Genomic DNA, 23,636 nt, shown 5'->3' with positions numbered 1-23,636 from the left:
CACCTGTTGTCTATTTCATTTGCACAACAGCATGTGAAATTGATTGTCAGTGTTGCTTCCTAAGTGGACAGTTTGATTTCACAGAAGTTTGATTTACTTGGAGTTATATTGTGTTGTTTAAGTGTTTCCTTTATTTTTTTGAGCAGTGTGTGTGTGTGTGTGTGTATATATATATATATATATAGTTGGAGAGAGAGAGATAGTATAGAGGTGTAAATAGAAATATATATATAAATAAAGGCGCACGTATTTGTCCCTATACAGTGTGCACTGTACAGCAAAATGTAGTGAACACACACACACACACACACCCAGAGCGGTGGGCAGCCAACTCCAGCGCCCGGGGAGCAGAGAGGGTAAAGGGCCTTGCTCAATGACCCAACAGTGGCAGCTTGCCGAACCCGGGAATCGAACCCACAACCCTGTTATCGATATCCTGGAGCTCTAACCGCTGAGCCACCACATATACATACATACATACATACATACATAGAGACACACATACATATATACATATATATATATATCTTGTGAGAGCCTTAGAGCCCAATGCTTGGGGGCAGGGAGGGGAAATGAAGGGTATGGTGACCTTAGGCTGACATGGGGGTCCAGGCTTGTTCTATTGGTCTGTGCTCTTTTATTCATATTACAGAAGCTGGATCTGAACTCAGGCCTGTCTGGGTACTTTTGTACAGACAGCAAGTTTCTCTGGGTCGGCCCCTGGAGGAGAGGAAAGCTTAGGAAGAGAGGGTGGAGGCGAGGCAAAGGAAGACTGACATTCCTCTGGTGAGAAGACATTTCCTGCACTGCACCCAGATGGAGACAGCGAGAGAGAGAGGGGTTCGCCTGCCGAACTGACCAGCAGAGGGTGAAAAATCTTTATCTAAAGGACGGAGGGAAGCCGAAGGACTGGACAAACGTTCCACTTCTGGAATTACAACCCTGATCATCCTCCTTTCTGGAAAACGTGAGAAAGCAGCTCTCAGACATGGAGAAGAAAACAGGCCTCATCAGCCCAGACCACCTTCTTCCATGACACCGAGGTCCAGCTCTGATATTCACATATACATTATAGGTGATGGTGGACAGGGGGTGGCATGGGTTGCACTGTGTTGTGACTTTCCCTGATGAAAACATCAATAAACCTCACCTTTGCAGGCCTCGCTCATCAAAGGGAAGGGGGGGGGGGTGGTCTGTCCTTCTTTGGAGCTGGTAGCTACTCACCACTGTCATCTGGACATAACGATCGGACCCTCTTCAAAGTGTCAGTTCTTCACGCTGCCCACTTCTCCACATTCAACACATCGACTCCCAAAACTGACCTCAGATACCATCTAACCGAGAACGCAGACCTTCACATGCAGCTTGGACACCACGCCACCTACACTACTGCCTTCACCTGCCAGTGATCAGTGTTCATGCACTGCTACCTGGGTACAAAAAGAAACTACACTACATGTCCAAATGTTTGTGGACATCTGTTATAATGAATGCATCCAGCTACTTTAAGCTGCACCCATTGCTGACACACACATACAGCTTGTCTAGTCCTTGTAGAGAAGTACTGCCAATAGAATAGGACTCTCTGGAAGAGATATACAGTGGGGCAAAAAAGGATTTAGTCAGCCACTGATTGTGCAAGTTCTTCTACTTAGAAAGATGAGAGGTCTGTAATTTATCGTAGGTACACTTCAACTATGAGAGACAAAATGAGAAAAGAAATCCAGGAAATCACACTGTAGGATTTTTAAAGACTTTTTTAAAAGAATTTGGTCACCCACAAACAAGCAAGATTTCGGTCTGTCACAGACCTGTAACTACTTCTTTAAGAAGCTCTTCTGTCCACCACTAGTTACCTGTATTAATGGCACCTGTTGGACCTCCTTATCTGTAGAAAAGACACCTGCCCACAACCTCAAACAGGCACACTCAAACTTAGCCATGGCCAAGACCAAAGAGCTGTCGAAGGACACCAGGAAGAAAATTGTAGACCTGCACCAGGCTGGGAAGACTGAATCTACAATAGGCAGCAGGCTGGAGTGAAGAAATCGACTGGAAGACATCCAAGACCAATAATAATGATATTGATAATAAAAATGTATAATCTCCCTCGATCTGGGGGCCCATGCAAGATCTCATCCCGCGGGGTCAAAATGATCATGAGAACAGTGAACAGAAATCCCAGAACTACATGGAGGGACCCGATGAATGACCTGCAGAGAGCTGGACCAAAGTAACAAAGGCTACCATCAGGAACACACTACGCCGAGAGGGACTCAAATCCTGCAGTGCCAGGTGTGTCCCCCTCCCGCTGACTCCAGGCGTATTCAATAAGCCAAGAAATGATTTTCTTTGGTGTCCAAATTTTGTTTCCTCAGTTGTGACCTGGACTGACGAGGCGAACATTGCCAACAAACACTGGACGTCAACAGTCACCCATACCAACACGCTCCACTCAGCCTGCTCAAAGGTCTTCATTAATGAGGTGTGGATCTGTTGATGAGGCTAACAAAACACTGTGACTTAATAACACTTATAAAAACAATCACAACTTCACTCTGTGCGTTTAGACGGTGTTGTGCTCTCTCAGATGCCCCAGAGACGGATGGCTGTGGCATCACTAGGGATCGACCATGCGACAGAGCCAACCCTTAGACAGCTGCACCACTCGGCAGTCCAGCGGACCACCCTCTAAACAATCAGAAACAACAAACAAACAAACAAAACAAAAACACAGTGAGTAATTAATTTTAAAATAAACTTTGTGATTTTATTGTTTTATACTTACTCTTACACATCATACAACCCTAAATCTGAAAATCAAAAAGAAAGGGGAAAATTATAATAATAAAAAAGGACATCTGGTGTTGTCTCTGGGGACTGGTGTGTGTCGAAGGTGTACGGGCACACAGGGCGTTTAACTGAATGCATAAATCGGGTCACTGGACTTTTTTTTCCTCTTTTTCTTTCGCATAAATGCAAAGCACGGTCCTTCATAGTCATTTAGTCCACACTGTCCACTCCTGCAGGTTCTTCAGGTCTTCAATAAGGTTCATGTTCTCACATTCTAGATGCAACGACAGGGGTCCAAGCACTCGTTACAAGAACACAGTGAGGATTATACAGCGTGTCTGCGTAGACGAGACACCATAAAATTCAAAACGTTAGACATTTTGTATCGGGGGCAATTTGAGGGCGGGGCTTCAATTAAAAACACATCATTGTAATTAAGGAAAATCATCTTAAATGTGGTCGTTAAATCATATATTATTCATTATAAGCTTGTTGCAAGAAAATCCAACCTACTTCTAAAGATTGTTTCAGTTTTTAAGTACTGAAATAATCTTCCAATAAAAGATCCACGGCATAAAACTACTCCAAAGGGAAAAGGTCTAGAAAACCACCGATTAACCTTAGATTATTCTAACACCCTGCTCATAATGAGCAATATTACATATATCGACTCGGTTTATGATGATTTTACTTGAGCAGATATTAATTTTGCACTGTGTAAACTGTAATGTCATTCAAATAAGCCAGTAAAATTGCAGAACAGTCACAATTTCTTGCTAAAATCTCGACGCTGCAGTTTAATGAGTGATGAACCTCAGAACTTTAAACCTCAGATTCATCAGCCCATTTAAATCCAACATGATTTGCTCTGAGAAGGAAGAATGAACTTGTTACATTTCAGAAGAACATCATCAGCGTCCATTTGAGCGTTTTATTTTAATTATGTCTTATTTTAATATTCACACAATCAACTCAGACCTTTCTATGGTTTTCCTACGATCAATACTCCCAGATTTTATAGAAATAATTATGATAATCTGACTGTTTAACCAGGTTTTGATTAGTTTGAGAATTTCCTTCAGATTTGTGTTCACACTAACATTTCAGATACGAGCATTAATAACAATTCCTAATGTCTCCTGCAGAGAACCGTACACCAATCAGCCATAACATTACCACCACTGTTAGCACAACTGGCTGCATCTGTCGAGGGGTGGATCTACATATTAGTCAGCAAGTGAACGGTGAGTTCTTAAGGGGGTGCTGAAGCAGGAAAAATGGACAAACGTAAGAATCTGAGACACTGACAAGAACCAGACTGTGATGTTCTAGATAATGACTGGATCAGAACATCTCCAGAACATCAGGCAGGTATTGTGGGGTGTTCCCTCCTGGTATGCAGTGGTCAGTACCTAACAAAAGTGCTCCAAGGAGGGACAACCAGTGAACTGGATTAAGACTAGTCAGGTTTAACTATGCTCCTGGAGGTCCCGCCCACCTCACAACTTACAGGGCTTAAAGGATCTGCAGCTAAGGTTCGTATTGGAGCCAGATTCCACAGCAGGATGTCTTCAGAGGTCTTTGGGGAGTGTGGAGGCCTTGCCATGCCTCAAGCAGTCAGATCTATTGCTGTGATGGCACATGACGGACCTACTCAATATTAGGAGATACTAATGTTATGGCTGATAGGTGTACGAAATCATTGCTTACATCCTTACAGATCACACAGACCAGCTCTCAAATCCTGGAGTAGAATGAGTGGAATAGCCAGAGAGAGAGAGCGAGCGAGCAAGAGAAAGAGTGAGAGAGCGAGAGAAAAGGAGAGAAGAAATGGGACATAGAGTGAGTGAGTGAGTGAGTGAGTGAGAGTGAGAGAGAGAGAGAGAGAGAGAGAAAAGGAGAGAAGAAATGGGACAGAGTGAGTGAGTGAGTGAGAGAGAGAGAGAGAGAGAGAGAGAAAAGGAGAGAAGAAATGGGACAGAGAGAGAGAGAGAGAGAGAGAGAGAGAGAGAGAGAGAGAGAGAGAGAGAGAGAGAGAGAAGGAAGAGAATGAAAGAGAAGAAAAAAGCCAAAGAAAATAAAAAATAAAAAGAAAGAAGAAAGAATAAAAATAGGGAAAAAAAAAAAGAATGAAATGATGGGACGTGGAAAGAGGAAAAATTATGCTGCTGATGAAGAAAAAGCAAAATGAGAGGTGTAGGGGTGGGCAATATGACCATATCTTATCATATTGTGATAATCTGTTATCGTAATACACAACATACCACTCTGAGCATCTCGTGGGCATCATCAGTGTTTACTGGAACTGCTGGTTTCATTACAGAGACTGTTATTAGTGCTGTTTAATTGAATGTATATCAGCAAATTTTATTAAAGTATTACATTATTTTTAAGTTTTTTTTAAAAATCGAGCACAACTAAACCACTTTTTTCCCTCTGCGTGTCAAAATACTGCCATAAATATGATTAAGATATGTAAAAACATCCTAAAATATCATGATATTTATTTTTAACCATATTGCCCACCCCTACGGTGAATTCTGCTCGGCTGCCGTCTGAGGGATATAACCGTGCAAATTTTGAAGAATTCTGCAGAAACTTTATACGAGAACATTAGCGACAAATACTGTAGAAACCCCGCCCCCGGTGATAACCCCGCCCCTTCAGTTACATCAGCCCTTTTCAAAACAAACAACAAAAAAATTCCACTATAAAAACACCCGACTCCATCCCTCCCAAACCCACCCATCCACCCACCCCGCCCTGAAATCACTCACACACTCACTCTCATTAACACACACCTTCATTGCTCTCCTTCCACACGAGTAGCAGTTTAGCACTGGATACAAACAGAAACCTCTCTCCTCCCTCCGCTGTCAAATCTCGTGACATTCTACGTTAGATTAGAACGATATAAACAGGAGTCACATGGTATAAACATCTGAAAGCATTTCCGCCTCACTAGAGGCCTGTTAATGCGGACGAGTCCTCGGTTAGGTCAGTTTACGCTCCAGCATGCGCTGCGTTAATGCCGTTAAACGGTAAAACTCGTACATTCTAGCGGAGTCTGAAGGCGCGGTCTAGAGACGCAGCAAGCATCTTAACAGGCGAAGCATCTTAACTAATCACTGCGCAGGCATGCAGGCCTTCTCGCCTTCGCTAACGCGGTAGCTAAAGCTGACGAGCGCGATCGCATTAACGCGGCAATTTTATCGCTGGGTTCGTAATCATTCGTCGGTCTGCTGGTGGTCAGGAATATCGGTCCGAACGCCTCGACTTGCTCAGAGAAGCGTCTCCTGAAAGAGGCGTGTGGAGGTTATTGATTATGAGCCAAGACTAAACACACGTCAGGATGGTTAACGACTTTGCCGAGTTCTCCAACGATGTTAAAAAATCTTCGTTCTTAACGACGAAGGTGCCAGAAAGAGTTTCATGAAGAACCATTCATCTCCTTTACAACTACACAGATGTGCAAATGCACACACACAGCTTGTCTAGTCCCTGTACTGCCAATAGAACAGGACTCTCTGGAGCAGATCAACATCATAGCCTATTAGCACCATGCTGCCTAATAATGCCAGGCGTGGGCTAGTAGAGGGGTATAAAGCCCCCCAGCATTGAGCTGTGGAGCAGTGGAAGTATTGGATGCTGCTCATAATCCAGTATCCTGGCCTCACTAAGACTCTTGTGGCTGAATGCAATCAAAATCTAGTAGAAAGCCTTCCTTCTTCTCTGGACAGTAGAGACAGTTACTCCAACAGAAGCATGATCAACTCTTAATACCCTTGATTTCAGAAGAAACAAATCAATGAGCAGGTGTCCCAATACTTTTGTCGACATAGTTTAAAGTATTGCGTTATTATGTTTATGCCACATTATCCGCCTCAAATTGGAAAAACATCCAACTGACTTATTACGCCAGCAGTAATATAGAACTCTGTGGAGCAGATCAACATCATGAGCCTATTGGCACCATGCTGCCTAATGCCAGGCGTGGGCTAGAGGGGTATAAAGCCCCCCAGCATTGAGCTGTGGAGCAGTGGAAGAACTGTGTCTCCCAAAAGTATTGGATGGAGTTGAGGGTGAGGTGGGGTGCTGCTTATCATCCAATATACTGCAATCAAAATCTAGTAGAAAGTCTTCTTCTCTGGACAGTAGAGACAGTTACTCCAACAGAAGCAGGAACAGCTCTTTTAATCCCCTTGATTTCAGAAGAAACAATGAATGAGCAGGTGTCCCAATACTCTTGTCCAAACAGTTCAAAGTATTCAATTGACTTATTACGCCAGCAGAGGGGAGTAGTTCCTCTCTTAAAAGCGAAGCTGCCTCTAACGCTTCTCTCAGCGATGCCACAGAAGCACTCCTTTTGGTTTCATAAAGAAGCACATTTGTATTAGAGATCTAAGATCTGCTTATTTAGACCCTTCAACGGTCCTTCACACCTACACATCTCTCTCTCATGCTTCTTTACAGAATCAAACGTGCTAGGACATCTCAAACCACCTGAAGCCTGAAACCACCTGAAATGAATAGAAAAGTGTACACGCCCTTCCTCTCCATTCCTGGATCTTGTAAAAGGAAACACTGCAACTCCAGAGGTGAGAGGAGTGATCTACGGTACAGCAGTAGTCCAGGAGCTGAACCAGCACCCCATCAAAACTCCCTCAAATCCAGCAACGGAATCAGGAGATCAGTGGTAATGACCTGAGAAAGCAGGTCCCCTTCCTTACTGATGAACTGGAGCACCAGCAGAATCCTCCAGAGATACTGAGGAATTGATCTACTGAGAACATGGAGCTCCATGAGTATTTGGAGAGTACTGGACCGTGGCCAATGGACCATCAGTATTTAAAATACTGACAATACCTACAACAGGGTTCCACAAATTCGGTCCGGGAGGGCCTGGATGCCAGCGCTCAGCGTTCATACCCACTACACCTGCTCATTAACAAACTGCGCTGGACACCAGCCCTCCAGGACTGGACGTGAAGAACCCCGCCCCAACTTAACGATGGTATGACATCATATCGCCCGCCCCTGCTTTCATTGCTTTTGATTGTTTTTTTTTTTAAAGTCAAGTCCATGTCCAGGTAGGTCCATGGACAGCTTCTTTAGCTTCTTCTCTAGAAGAACCCTTTCTGGCACCTTCAATTCTTCCAGAGTTCAGACGTCACTACTGCGTTTGTGCGCAGACGCTACTGAGGAGATAAATCACGGTTGTGCTTCGACTGCTGAATTAATAATCAGTTCGGCTGTTAGAGGTATTGACGGGACTCATCAAACTCATCATACATACTTTCTGTCTTTAAATGGATGCACAATCAGACGGGACCTCTGAACCACGCGTGAGAGATTTAAGCACGGAGCTGCTTTTTAACCAGACACACGCTTCCAATCCTCCAGTACAAACCAACCAAATGAAACTGAAACTCAAAAATAAAATAAAATAAATAGAAAGCAATCACACAATTCAAGCTAACTACAATATATTAATATAGATCCTCTGATGACATACGCTCATTAAAACAGAACAGGAAGGGGGAAACGAAAAAAACAAACAAACAAACAAAAAAGCCAAACACTCAGTAACTCACTTACATCAAGGCTTTTGCTAGGACCCCACCAAACCCGCCCACACCCCTCCCACCCAAAAAAATCAGATCTGCATCCAGGAGGGTTCATGCACCCCAAACGTTAGTATGATAAGTCAAAATGCCTATATCAAAGAGAAACAATCGTCTGTAAATACACTGGGAACTGAGGACACGGCATGGATTCTTTTTTTTTTCTTCTTTTTTTTCCTTATTTTTTTTTAAGTAAAGGGACTAAAATTAGGAATAGTACCCCTTCCCCCAAAATCACCCCCCACCCGCTAAACCTCCTGCACTCCTTTATCCGACTTTGCTCGCTCTCTCTCTCCTCGAGCATCATTTATCAAAACAAACGCAGATTCAGAAAAAAAAGAAAAAGGCTAAAAACTAAAAAATAAAAGTCCTCCCTCCCGTAAAAGCACGCAGTCGCCCACCTGACCCAGGAGAGCTCTCCCTGACTCTCAGCCAAAATATACAGCTCAAACACACACACACACACACACACACACACACACGTCCACAGTCGCTGCGAGAGAGGCAGGGAGACGCCGGGTTAGGGAGCGGCCGGCCAGGTGCGAGTCGACCCACCTGATCCTACCATGAAGAAATGGAGCCGCTTTTACAACGCTATTATTCTGGTGCCGCCATTGTTCGGAAAAAACTTCGCAGGTCAAACTAATTTTCGGTTTGCTTTTCTTCTTCCGTCTTCGTCAAGGTCGTCGTTGTTGTCGTCATCATTGCTGGTTCCCTGATCTGATCAGTCCTCATAACTTCTGGATCTTCTCTGCCACCACGATGGGGTTCTCCTTGCGGATGCGGGCGGCAGCCGCCCCTCTGTAGTCGTAGGGACAGTCGTGTTTGTCCGAGTAGCGGTGGATCGCGCAGAACAGGTTGCCACAGCGACAGTCGAAGCCTGGGGGAGAGGGAAGAGACGGGTTAGAAGTAGTATGGAAGTGTGACCACACACACGCACATGCCCAGAGCGGTGGGCAGCCAACTCCAGCACCCGGGGAGCAGAGGGTGAAGGGCCTTGCTCAAGGTCCCAACAGTGGCAGCTTGCTGAGCCCGGGTATCGAACCCACAACCCTGTTATCAATAGCCCAGAGCTCTAACCACTGAACACCACTAGAATATTAGAAAACAATAGATTCTAATATTCTAATCAATTCTAATCATCTATTTTTTTTACTATTTTTAAAAAATCTTCTCCAGAACGACTCACTAGAGTTTCACTGTTAAAGACCCTTAGATAGTTTATATCGAGTCCAGAAGATCCTCTAATCTTAGACTCTACTAAATACAGAAGTCAGTCTGGAGACCCTAATCCTCCACACACTCTACACTCTGCACACCAAGTCCTCTCAGAAGAGGAGGGTCTTCAGTCTGGGTTTGAGGACAGCGAGCGTTGGACTGTTCGGACACCCAGGGGAAGTTCGTTCTTTGGTCTCACAAGGTCCAGCACAATTACTTATTTTAGCGATAAATAAAAGTTAGTTAGTAAATGAACGTTTAAGAAAATCTCAATGCTTTAAGTCTGCTTTATTAATTCAACAATGGTATTGGACAGGTATTGATTATCAGACAGTACGCTGATATGTTTAGGTATCAGGACAGAAAAGGTCGGATCGGTGCATCCCTACTAAACACACCCGCAAACACTGCATTTGTATTTCTAGCAGATGCTGGTTTTCGTAGCAATTTATAAAAAGCTAGGCGAGCAGCGTGTGGAGTCTACATGGCAGTGTGGTCATGTCTGAATGAGCTGATGATGCTGAAAACTTTAAACTTAACTTAAAAGAACTAACTAACCTAATCAGAACTAACTCTGTCTCTTTACCTTCTCCGAGTAAACGGCCACCCAGTCCGACTATGCTGAAAGATTGCCCGCTGAGGACCCCTCTACCTACCAGCAGGTCCTGCCCCCACCACCACCCATGCCAGACCAGCGGCACACCCTCATACCACTGCTACCTGTCTAATGACCATGTTCAAACCTAAATGGACTCTTAACTATCTGCACTATTAATATCACCACTATTACCCATCATTCCTCTGACCATCACTGCCATGACTATATTAAGTTATACTACACCATGATTATTATATTATGATTATGATCAGAGCAGTTCAACAGTTTAGGTGGTTTGGTAACTTTATAATAATATAAATCAATAATTAATAAATAGTGCTGATCAGAGGAGGACGGGTCGGGTCCCCCTTGTGAGTCTTGGTTCCGCCCAAGGTTTCTTCCTCCAGCTCTGAGGGAGGTTTTCCTGCACTGTCTCTGTTGGCTGCTCACTGGGGGTCTTTGATCCTTCATGTCTTCTTACGTTACTTCTTTTTTGTTTTGTCTTTTACTAATTACTAATCGTGTAAAGCTGCTTTGTGACAACAACAGTTGTAAAAAGCTCTACACTAACAAATTTGACTTGACTTAAAATCAGGAACCGTTCAGGAGTCTAGAAGCCTAGCTGGAACACTACTGGAGAAGTGTGAAGAGGATCAGCAGTGTGAGAAATGCTGCACCAGGCTGCAGTATGTTTCCTCACTCCAGCGCCACTGAACTGAACACTGAAGAAAGATTCCTCTCCCTTAAATTCAACCCTAAATCTTCAGCAGGCCTTAGTTAAGACCGTGGGGCTAGTTTGTAAACAAACTGACCTGCAACGACTCCTCAAAACCACACGGTCATTCTGACTGACGGTAATAGACCACAGGGGATGAGACGGCTTGGCTTCCTAATTTTAACTGCTGTATCCCAAAACTGCTGACCACCCTTTTTCAGATCTCTGAAGGAGAAGGACTCCCTCTCCTCTCAAATCTTACCCGTGAGGCCAACTTTTTTCCTGCAAGTGAAGCATCGGTTCTTCTTCTTGTTCTTGTCAGGAGTCTGATCTCCGTCTGACGAAGCCTGCGCTGCCTCTGCTGCTGGCCCTGTGATAACAGGAACGATCATGGAGGAAAAAAACAAACAAACAAAAAACCCCTCAAGACTCAGCAACCTGTTTAACACTGAGCAGTCAGACCCAAGACAGTGGGACAGTGATGTTCTGCTCGGACCTTCACTGGCTGGAATGTAGAAAATTAGAAGAAATTTAGGAGAAATTTAGTGATTCTCATTTTTGGTGGATAAGAAGTCAGAAGTGGACCTCCGTGAGTCAAAGTATTTTTCCAACTCTAGAAGTGCAGTGTTTAGGTGATTGACTTTGGACTGCCAATTACCCACCCTGTATGTACTGTCCACCCCTGACACAAGTGAGGGCGGACCAACACGCCCCCTCCAACGCTTGCCCGGGTATTCACTTATACTAATAAAATGTTCATTTGCTCTGGAATACAAGCGAGTTGCCCCACTTTTTCTACAGTTTATAAAATTACCATCTGCAGATATGTACAACTACAATACCAGATATCTGCATTACCAGCTACTACTACTACTGCTGCTACTACTACTACTACTACTACTACTGCTATTATAACTGCTGCATAGTGTTCGTGCTACTACTGCTACAGCTACTAGTACTGCTGCTACTGCTGCTGCTGCTGCTACTACTACTGCTACTGCTGCTAGTACTGCTACTGTGTAGTGTTCATGCTACTACTGTTACTACTGCTACAGCTACTAGTACTGCTATTATAACTGCTGCATAGTGTTCGTGCTACTGCTGCTACTACTACTGCTATTGCTACTACTACTGCTAGTACTACTGCTACTACTACTGCTGCTACTATTGCTACTGCTGCTACTGTGTAGTGTTCATGCTACTACTGTTACTACTACTACTGCTACAGCTACTAGTACTGTTACTACTACAGCTACTAGTACTGCTACTGCCATTACTACTGCTGTGCAGTGTTTCTGCTAGTACTACTACTATCGCTGCTGCTAGTACTACTAGTACTGCTATTAGTCACTTTATACAACAGTGATAGACATAAACATACATATTTATATTTACCTCCACTCTCTCTCAGACTATACCTGTCTCATAAATGTACATATCCGAATTTCTACAGATCCCTCCTGTCTTTGTATATTCTGTATTTTGTGTATATTGTGTGTATTTTTTTACATAATTTTTATATAACTTTATTTTAATATGTTTAGTATGTATATAGTTTTGTCCTCCTGTAGAGCATCAACCTGAGCCTCACCACAAGCATTTCAATGCATAAATGTCCTGACATGTTGTGCAAATGACAAATAAACCTGAAACTTGAAACTACTACTGCTACTTCTACTAGTACCATTATTACTACTTCTACTATTACTACTACTACTACCGCTATTACAACCCAATGCTGTGGGACTTTATACACCTCTAGCCCATGTTCGGCTCAGCACTAAGCACGGTCACACTTGCGGCAGCTGCTACAGAGTGCCCTGTTCTGCTGGCAATGCTTTTCTATGGCAGTGTGTGGAGAACTGAACCCCTGCATCAACACGTCTGTGTGTGTGTGTGTGCACATGCGTATGTGCTCACGAGACAAGCATAGCTGACCTGAACTTTTAGACGAGCCTTCATCCTCGTCTTCCTCCTCGCCATCAGCTCTGTCCGAGTCAGTGGCTGCGGTGTCCTGGGAGATGCTCATCGCGGTCATCTGTTGGGTGACCGGACTAGGAGAGCCGCTGCAATTACAACAGCACACTTTTACTAAAACCCCTCAAACGCTGTACAGTTCAACAGCACCCCTGTTCTCATCTACTGAAAGACTAATCTTTATCCAGAACCTCCAGCAACAGACCCTACTTTATATTATTATTTAAATATATACATTTTTGATCATGTTTTTCAGATAAAAAAAAAAATAAAAAATTTAATCCAATTTGGTCATAACATCTGAATTTAGTCTTATTTTATTTATTTATTGATTATATTTTTGCCTTGCTTTCTCTTATTTATTTTGTTGAATTTGGTTCTGCTAATTAACCCACCGGACTGTAGCTCCCCCTGGCACCAGCAATTCTCCCGACAAGGACAAGGATAAGGACTTAACCCACGTCTCCTCTGATACACGTGAAATCAGACCACCTCTTTTCTAACTATTGCAGATTGCTGGGCGGCCGACACGCTCGGAGGAACGCGCCGGGTCCCCACCTTCCCCAGCTCCACCACACCAGCTAACAGACGCCTGTGCCGGACAACATCGAGATCACTGCGGATAGTGCTCTCTCAGACTCTCTCTGTTTTTTTAAATAGGTGTATTGAACCTACTTATGATCAACCACAAGGTGTGTGTGGATTTTAATCCAGTATGAATCTGCAGTTTGTGTAGTTTATTCTCAGTCTAAAAGAATTAACTGTGAAATCATTTTAATCCAGTATGAATCTGCGGTTTGTGTAGTTTATTCTCAGTCTAAAAGAATTAACTGTGAAATCATTTTAATCCAGTATGAATCTGGAGAGCATGAAGTTTCCCCCAATAATGACAATAATAAATAAATAAGTGATTTTGTGGAGTGAATTTACAGATCCAGTATGAATCTGCAGTGCGCCGTCTTCTGACAGTGATAACCTTTACTCATTTAATCCAGTATGAATACCTGAAGTGCATGCAGTTTTCATAGCCTGACAATAATAACCGTGAAATCATTTTAATCCAGTATGAATCTGCGGTTTGTGTAGTTTATTCTCAGTCTAAAAGAATTAACTGTGAAATCATTTTAATCCAGTATGAATCTGGAGAGCATGAAGTTTCCCCCAATAATGACAATAATAAATAAATAAGTGATTTTGTGGAGTGAATTTACAGATCCAGTATGAATCTGCAGTGCGCCGTCTTCTGACAGTGATAACCTTTACTCATTTAATCCAGTATGAATACCTGAAGTGCATGCAGTTTTCATAGCCTGACAATAATAACCGTGAAATAATTTTAATCCAGTATGAATCTGGAGTTTGTGTAGGATTTTACAGTCTGACAGCAATAACTAGGCAAATTATAATCCAGTATGAATCTGAAGTGTGAGAATTGATTCAGTCTGAAAGTATTAACAGTGTACTCATTTTAATCCAGAATGCATCTGGAGTGCATGCAGTTTTCCTACTCTGACAATATCATCTGTGGAGTGATTTTAATCCAGTATGAATCTGCAGTGCGCCGTCTTCCAACAGTAATATAATTTACTCATTTATTCCAGTATGAATTAGCAGCGTGGATGTAGTTTCTTTTGCAGTAATAACTGAAGTGAATGGTTTTCTGTTGTGGAAGCTTCCTCAGGTAAAGCAGTCCAAAGAGCTGAAGCTAACCTAAAACTAATTACCACTCAGTAAATGTGACATTTCCCCAAACTGCCCGAGTGCTACCTGGATGTGCGCTCCTCTGATGGGGGGACTGCTTCTGACGTGGGCTCAGGGGTCGTCTCCACAGTGACGGTGGGGGCTACTGGAGACCCTGCTGGAGAATTGGCAGCTGGAAGAAGACAGTAATGAGGTCAGAGGATGTACCCATTCATCTGTGTGCAAAAATGTTGGCAATCCATCAGATACTTCTACTAGTTTCTGTCAAATTTTATATCTTTTATTTCTGGTTTCTTTTCCTTATTGCTCTCTCACTCTCTAAATTTACAGTGTTCACCAAGGTCAGCAAATGGTTTACTTGCTCATTGGGGTCAGTTCTCAGGCCACTCACAACAGACACTGTTTATTCTAAAAAGAAAGGTGTAGGAGACTTCAGGGAATACCCCTCACCTCTGCTGTTCATTTGCCTACCTTTTTCACCTGGGGGGCTGCTCCGCCCCCCTCCCTGCTGCCTCTGCAGGTGTTCCTTGTAGCAGACAGAACACATGCCATTGGTACGGGGGTTACCGTAGAAACCGCATCCCATTGTGCAAAGCATCGGCACCTGCGTCTGATTCGTCTCCTGAGCCATGCTCTCTGAGAAAAGGGGGGCAAGGGGGGTGGGAGAGGGCAATTCTGGAAGAAAAAAAAAAAAGATTTAAAAAAATGAGTTAAAATTTTCCCCTCATGGGCATCTGTACACATGCATCTCTGGACAAGCTGAGAAGGTAGCGCAGCATGTGGGCTGTAGAGGCGGTAGAGTAACACTACAGGATTTTGCACTAATATGACTCTATGGGTTCTGCAGAATTACACAGCAGCAGTTCTGGAGAGAGGTTCTCCTCCTGCAGCTCCACCACCAAACCTCCATATAGTGCAGTAGCAGCAGCAGCGCTCCGGCCCGGAGTGGGAATGACGGAGACGCCGTTCTCCCTGTTCTAGTCAGTCGCTGACTCTGAACTAGGGCTGGGCGATATGGCAAAAATGTATTTAATAATCACAATATTGAAAGACTTTATTATTATTATCATCACAGACTAAAAACATCAGTATCAGATTCTTATAATCTACTACTCAGATCCTCTCCTGTACTGAATACAGTGATTTATACTCAACATCTGCTGCTCTTCAGCTAATGAACCCTTCAGTCTAATTACACTGTTAGTAATGAAACCTGCAGCTGATCAGTGTTTATTAACACTAACAGTCTCCTCCATATGATTACAAAAGCTTATTGTTATCGCCATAACGGAAATTATCACGATACGATAAAATATCGTCATATCGTCCAGCTCTACTCTGCTGCATAATGTTGCTTTAACTTTGATGGCACACAAAATCAGTCCAGGATATTGCTGGGTACGGATGTCATATCTGTATGGAATATCTGGAACAAATCTATCCTGAAAAAGCACACACACTCTCACAGTCTGAGTTAATGTTGGCTGTGTGGTTCCTTCTGTGGGGTCATAGAGGGCTTGATTAAGTATAATCACCTACTTTTAGATGCTCACCTTAAGCGAAGAGCTTCAACAGAGAAGTGTAACATATCAAAGCAAGGACCAGGGCTGGGCAATATGATGAAATTATGTTATTGTGGTAAGCAATACGCCTTTCTAAGCATATCCAGGGTCTCGTCAGTGCTTAAAGGACACTGATTAATTGTTACAGACAGTGTAATTAGTCACTTTTAATTGGATGAAGTGCAGCAGATGCTGAATATAAATGACTGTACTCAGAATCTGTCACTACTGATGAACTTTGTGCCAAAAGGGGCTCAACACGGACCCATTTTCAGACGGCCCAAAAAAAACAGCTCTACATATTTGGTTAGTGTGCACTGGCTATACCAGCTAAGCAAAGAAACACACAGTTTTGGATGTGCTCCAGCCCAAACACAGCATCCAGTGTGCGCTGGATCTTTGGATACCTGTACCGCAGCTATTCCCAACCCTGTTCCTTTAGGCTGATCTTTACACTTACAAGCCCCTGTCAAGTTCTGGGCCACGGCCATGTGGGTTTGTAAAGCTCGGGGCCTCAGGCAACATCCACAATATAACTCAGAAAAGCATATTATCATCACAATAAGGATAACCAATACGACCATACTGCTCCGGCTAGAACATCCTAAGCCAGGCGATGTGCCTATTGTGGATGTAGCCAAATAATAACCCCTAATAATTAAACTGAGGGACCCACTGATCACACTGAGAAATCAAATTATTAAATTTAGGGAACAAATTATTAAACGTAGGGTACAAATTATTAAACTGAGGGACCCACTGATCACACTAAGATACCAAATTATTAAACTAAGGGACCCACTGATCACACTAAGATACCAAATTATTAAACTGAGGGACCCACTGATCACACTGAGAAATCAAATTATTAAATTTAGGGAACAAATTATTAAACGTAGGGTACAAATTATTAAACTGAGGGACCCACTGATCACACTAAGATACCAAATTATTAAACTAAGGGACCCACTGATCACACTAAGATACCAAATTATTAAACTAAGGGACCCACTGATCACACTAAGATACCAAATTATTAAACTGAGGGACCCACTGATCACACTGAGAAATCAAATTATTAAATTTAGGGAACAAATTATTAAACGTAGGGTACAAATTATTAAACTAAGGGACCCACTGATCACACTAAGATACCAAATTATTAAACTGAGGGACCCACTGATCACACTGAGAAATCAAATTATTAAATTTAGGGAACAAATTATTAAACGTAGGGTACAAATTATTAAACTGAGGGACCCACTGATCACACTGAGGGACCAAATTATTAATCTGAGAAAACAATTTTTTTAAACTGAGGGAACAAATTATTATTAAACTCAAAAAAGCATATTATCATCACAATAAGAATAACATATACAGTCATATTGCTCTGGCCAGCACATCCTAAGCCAGGCGATGTGACTACTGTGGATGTAGCCAAATAATAACCCCAAATTATTAAATTGAGGGACCCACTGAACACACTGTGGGACCAAATTATTATTAAACTCAGAAAAGCATATTATCATCATCACAATAAGATATACAGTCATCCTGCCCTGGCCAGCACATCCTAAGGCAGACGATGTGACTACTGTGGACGTAGCCTGAGGCCCTGAGCATTACAAACTCACATGATAGAGGCCCAGAACTTAACCGGGCTTGTAAGTGTAAATGTAGCCTAAAAGAACAGGGTTGGAAATTACTGGCGTTCAGGTATCCAAAGCTGAACCGCCATGTTAGCACTTCATAACCTATAAAACCAAGCAAAGAGGGTTTTCTAAAGTTCTGAGCCACAGCACTAGAGATCTGTACAATGCTAGGCCACAATACAGGAGTTTGTAAAGTTCTGGGTCACATTAAGCAGGATTTGTACATTTCTGCACCACAGATACAGGGGTATGCAAAGTTCTGGGCCACAATAAAGGAGGTTAATAAAGTTCTAGGTCACCGTAAGGGAGGACTGTAAAGTTCTGGGTCATAGTCAATGAGGGCGTTTGAGGAGGACAATAAGAAAACGTGTGATTCAGGTGTAAGGCTGCTAAATCTCAGTGTGTCCATAATCTAGAGACAGTGCACATCTTGTGTTTCCTGCTGTCCTCGGTTTGATTTACGACTCGTAAACACCCCCTCTATCTAACAGAGAGTAATTACTGTTTGTCTGCTTTGCTGCATTTTCACACAAACACCAGAGACAAAAGTGTTGCGGGTCATTTGTAGAGGCGGTTAGCTGCGAGGTGGACAATGTTAGACTAAACTGAGGCATAAAAAAGATGAAGTGTTTTTTTGTTCAGCAGAGAAACAAAGACAGGAATGATCTGGGCTTGGGCTGAGTACAGAGCCCCGAAAGTATCAACTCTGATGTTTAGAGACATAAACTGTCCCCTCAACTTATCAATAAACTGTCCCCTCAACTTATCAATAAACTGTCCCCTCAACTTATCAATAAACTGTCCCCTCATTTTAGAAAGCAGGCTTTAGTTAAACTGAAGGAACCACTGATCAAACTGAGGAACAAATTATTCAACTGAGGAACAAATTATTCAACTGAGGGACCAAATTATTAAACTAAAGGAACAAAATATTCAACTGAGGGACCAAATTATTCAACTGAGGACCAAATTATCAAACTAAAGGAACAAATTATTAAACTGAGAGAACCATTGATCAAACTGAGGACCAAATTATTAAACTAAAGGAACAAAATATTCAACTGAGGAACAAATTATTCAACTGAGGGACCAAATTATTAAACTAAAGGAACAAAATATTCAACTGAGGGACCAAATTATTCAACTGAGGGACCAAATTATTAAACTAAAGGAACAAAATATTCAACTGAGAGAACCATTGATCAAACTGAGGAACAAATTATTCAACTGAGGGACCAAATTATTCAACTGAGGGACCAAATTATTCAACTAAAGGAACAAAATATTCAACTGAGGAACAAATTATTCAACTGAGGGACCAAATTATTAAACTAAAGGAACAAAATATTCAACTGAGGGACCAAATTATTCAACTGAGGGACCAAATTATTCAACTAAAGGAACAAAATATTCAACTGAGGAACAAATTATTCAACTGAGGGACCAAATTATTAAACTAAAGGAACAAAATATTCAACTGAGGGACCAAATTATTCAACTGAGGGACCAAATTATTAAACTAAAGGAACAAATTATTCAACTGAGGGACCAAATTATTCAACTGAGGGACCAAATTATTAAACTAAAGGAACAAATTATTCAACTGAGAGAACCATTGATCAAACTGAGGACCAAATTATTAAACCAAGGGACCAAATTATTGAACTAAAGGACCAAATTATTAAACTTAGGGACCACTGATCAAACTGAGGAACAATTTATGATATTGCCCAAATAATTTTAAACGAACTAAATAATTAATGTCTCTAAACAATATTTTCTCCCTGAATGCATTGTGGGCTCCTCACTGATGTAAACAACCAACGATACAATTAAATAAGAATAATATTACTGGTCAAATTTCAGCAACATCCCAAAAACCCACACAGTCTCTCAAACAGACCGACTGTATTTAGGAGCTCTGGAAAACAACAACAACAACAACAACACCATCATCATCATCATCATCATCATCATCATTAACTCAGTAAACTGAAGCTAGTCTTCATAAACTAGACAGCTTCTAACCTTCATAACAGAGCATATTACTGTAATACAGTCTCTCCTGACTGTGTTTATTCTTATTTTGATCATAAATCGACTAAAACTGTGGAGAAACATGAATAAACCCATCTTTCCGCGGCTGACCCTCAGTGCTCAGGACAGCAGCTACTGGAAGCTAAGCGGGTTAGCCGGCCGCCCAGCCCTCAACCAGGCCCCTCGACCTCAACCCGGTTTCACTGAAAGTGGTTTAATCGTTCAGAAGCTGAATCGGTTTAATCTGGTTTGTTGTTATTGTCGCTTTAAACGGCGACATCCACCAACTCTGCCAGGCTAGCGCTAGGTAGCACTCAGCTAGCCACCTCCGCTAGCGTTAGCCTCCTAGCCTGCGTGAAGGCACGTAAGCCATAACCGACCACCGCGGGGCTTCACGCCTCCACACAGACAGCCTTCGAGCCGGTCTCCGGAGGGAGAACACCTCTACCTGCGATTAGATGTGATAGGAGGGGGAAAGCTGGAGCCCCTGGTCCTCAGAAACGGACGGGTAGTCGGGGGTAAATCGCGGCCTGCTCCGGCTCAGCGCCCGTCATTGGAAACAACGGCAGTGACGTCATCGGCAGCCCAGCAGCAGTGCGCTCCTTTAGAGACTACAGATAAACACCAGCCCACCAGCCCACCAGCCCAGCAGCCCACCAGCCCAGCAGCCCACCAGCCTGCATCAACACTCACTCACTAACATCAGAGAAGCTGTAGAAAAGTGTATCACAAAATACACCATGTGTCCAAATGTTTGTGGACACCCCCCAGTTGCAACCACTGCTGCTGACACAGGCGCACACATGCACACTCACACACAGCCTGTCTTGCCCCTGTAGAGAAGTACTGCCAATCAAACCTGGGTAGTATTTCAGGTGGTTGCTAAGGTGCCCCAGGTACACACAAGGTGTTTCTTGTTGATACAGATACATATTTCAAGTGGTTGCTGGGCGGTTCCTAAGGTGTTCCAGGCGGTCGCTATGGCAGAAGCTGAGGTATTTGAAGTGGATGAGATGGTAGCTGCTGAGGAACTTCTTGTGGATGCTAAGGTGTTGCTGTGGTATTTCAGTTGGTTGCTAAGGTGTTCCAGGTGGTTGCTCTGGTGTCTCAGGTGGTTGCTAAGGTGTTGTTAAATGGGGGCTAATGTGTTTCTTTTTGGTTTCTGGGGCGATAGCTAAGATAAAAATTTTAAGTGGTTGCTGGGCGGTTCCTAAGGTGTTCCAGGCGGTCGCTATGGCAGAAGCTAAGGTATTTCAAGTGGCTGAGATGGTAGCTGCTGAGGAAATTCATGTGGATGCTAAGGTGTTGTGGGTGCTATAGTGTTCCTGTGGTGTCTCAGGTGGTTGCTATGGTGCCCCAGGTGGCTGCTAAGGTGTTGTTAAATGGGGGCTAATGTGTTTCTTGTTGGTTTCTGGGGTGATAGCTAAGATACATATTTCAAGTGGTTGCTGAGCGGTTTCTAAGGTGTTCCAGGCGGTCGCTATGGCATAAGCTAAGGTATTTCAAGTGGCTGAGATGGTAGCTGCTGAGGAAATTCATGTGGATGCTAAGGTGTTGTGGGTGCTATAGTGTTCCTGTGGTGTCTCAGGTGGTTGCTATGATGCCCCAGATGGCTGCTAAGGTGTTGTTAAATGGGGGCTAATGTGTTTCTTGATAGTTTCTGGGGTGATGCTGTGGTATTTCTGTTGGTTGCTAAGGTGTTCCAGGTGGTTGCTCTGGTTTTAGGTGGTTGCTATGGTGCCCCAGGTGGCTGCTAAGGTGTTGTTAAATGGGGGCTAATGTGTTTCTTGTTGGTTTCTGGGGCGATAGCTAAGATACATATTTCAAGTGGTTGCTGAGCGGTTTCTAAGGTGTTCCAGGCGGTCACTATGGCAGAAGCTAAGGTATTTCAAGTGGCTGAAATAGTAGCTGCTGAGGAAATTAATGTGGATGCTAAGGTGTTGCTAAGTCTTTCTGTGGTTTTTCAGGTGGTTGCTCTGGTGTCTCAGGTGGTTGCTATGATGCCCCAGATGGCTGCTAAGGTATTCCAGGCGGCCGCTATGGCAGAAGCTAAGGTATTTCAAGTGGCTGAGATGGTAGCTGCTGAGGAAATTCATGTGGATGCTAAGGTGTTGCTAAATGGGTGCTACAGTGTTGCTGTGGCATTTTAGGGGATTGCTAAGGTGTTCCAGGTGGTTGCTCTGGTGTCTCAGGTGGTTGCTAGGATGCTGCCAAGTGGTTGCATTGGCGTCTGTTAGCAGTTGTATCTAAGATGGGGTGCTGGGCTTTCCTCTGAGCAAGCTGGCTAGGCGGGGGCTGACTTCACATGTGTTGGAGGGGACATGTGCTAGTCTTCACCCTCCTAGTGTTGGGGGCATTGCTAGTGATAGGGGGAGTTCACATGAACAGGGATTGGGTCACTGGTCTTTCATATTGGGTAGAAAATTAGAAATGAATGATTAAACACTGGGCAGTCAATCAAAACAGAGCTCATTTACATACCCTGGTCTCAAAGGCAAGGCTGTTTTTAGAACAGAGACCAACACAAATGTCAGAAGTGGACCTCAAGGGGTGAAAGTTAAATACAAGGAAATGAAGGTTACGAGGCCTTTACTAGTTGGACATGCAGGACCGAGGTCATCCTGCACTGCTCTGAACTGAAGTGATGTCATAGTTTGTTCCATTTACAGAAGATCAGCTGATCTGTTTGGAGACAGTCCAGCTGAGGTCAAGAGCTACTACACTCTGAGGAAACATCAGTGTGGACAGGGTCACCCAGACTTCTCTGACTGTTTCTCTGTGGTTGCTCAATTCCTGAATCATCAGAAAACAAACACTAAGTCAGAGAGGGAGAGCGGGTTCAGAGGGATGAACCAGAATGGACCAGGACCAGGCTAGAGAGACCAGGGGCCTCTCATTGTAAGCCATCCCAGCTCTAAATGATGTCAAGGGTCACCAGTTCCCCATTTGTCCCTCTATGGAGAACTTTTGTTAGGTACTGGCCACATACCTGGAAAACCTGGTACCATTACATCTAAAAAATATGGTGGGTCAGGAATGTACTGAAGATGTGATGGAGGGTCAGGAGCGTACTGTAGATGTGATGGTGGGTCAGGAATGTACTGAAGATGTGATGGTGGGTCAGGAGTGTACTGTAGATGTGATGGTGGGTCAGTCAGGAGTGTACTGTAGATGTGATGGTGGGTCAGGAATGTACTGTAGATGTGATGGTGGGTCAGTCAGGAGCATACTGTAGATGTGATGGTGGGTCATGAGTGTACTGTAGATGTGATGGTGGGTCAGTCATGAGTGTACTGTAGATGTGATGGTGGGTCAGTCAGGAGCGTACTGTAGATGTGATGGTGGGTCAGTCAGGAGCGTACTGTAGATGTGATGGTGGGTCAGGAGTGTACTGCAGATGTGATGGTGGGTCAGTCAGGAGCGTACTGTAGATGTGATGGTGGGTCAGTCATGAGTGTACTGTAGATGTGATGGTGGGTCAGGAGTGTACTGTAGATGTGATGGTGGGTCAGTCATGAGTGTACTGTAGATGTGATGGTGGGTCATTCAGGAGCGTACTGTAGATGTGATGGTGGGTCAGTCAGGAGCGTACTGTAGATGTGATGGTGGGTCAGGAGCGTACTGTAGATGTGATGGTGGGTCAGTCAGGAGTGTACTGTAGATGTGATGGTGGGTCAGGAGCGTACTGTAGATGTGATGGTGGGTCAGGAGTGTACTGTAGATGTGATGGTGGGTCAGGAGTGCACTGTAGATGTG

At 43.5% G+C, this 23,636-nt stretch overlaps 1 protein-coding gene across 2 annotated transcripts in view; it reads right to left on the bottom strand.

The window, feature by feature from the left end:
• The window catches only part of LOC140557131 (AN1-type zinc finger protein 5), a 21,905-nt gene extending 1,392 nt beyond the window's left edge, over window positions 1-20,513 (bottom strand). The window contains exons 1-7 of one of the 2 annotated variants that reach the window (XR_011979798.1): window positions 20,329-20,513; window positions 15,098-15,301; window positions 14,693-14,798; window positions 12,887-13,014; window positions 11,211-11,318; window positions 8,973-9,297; window positions 1-2,691 (exon numbers count right to left, since the gene is read on the bottom strand). The exon at window positions 1-2,691 is cut by the window's left edge and continues 1,392 nt beyond it. Coding sequence is in view for 1 of the 2 variants with exons in the window: in XM_072681288.1 (XP_072537389.1) it covers window positions 9,149-9,297; window positions 11,211-11,318; window positions 12,887-13,014; window positions 14,693-14,798; window positions 15,098-15,257 (651 nt within the window). In the remaining variant the exon portion in view is untranslated. Of the gene's footprint in view, window positions 2,692-8,447; window positions 9,298-11,210; window positions 11,319-12,886; window positions 13,015-14,692; window positions 14,799-15,097; window positions 15,302-20,328 lie in introns of those variants that run through there. The other variant, XM_072681288.1, reaches the window with a different exon arrangement.
• Between the last annotated feature and the right edge of the window lie 3,123 nt (window positions 20,514-23,636).

The sequence above is a fragment of the Salminus brasiliensis genome, chromosome 6, assembly GCF_030463535.1.
Source record: "Salminus brasiliensis chromosome 6, fSalBra1.hap2, whole genome shotgun sequence".
Taxonomy (NCBI): domain Eukaryota; kingdom Metazoa; phylum Chordata; class Actinopteri; order Characiformes; family Bryconidae; genus Salminus; species Salminus brasiliensis.
Note: the sequence above shows the minus strand (reverse complement) of the source record. Positions and strands in the feature narration are given on the sequence as shown.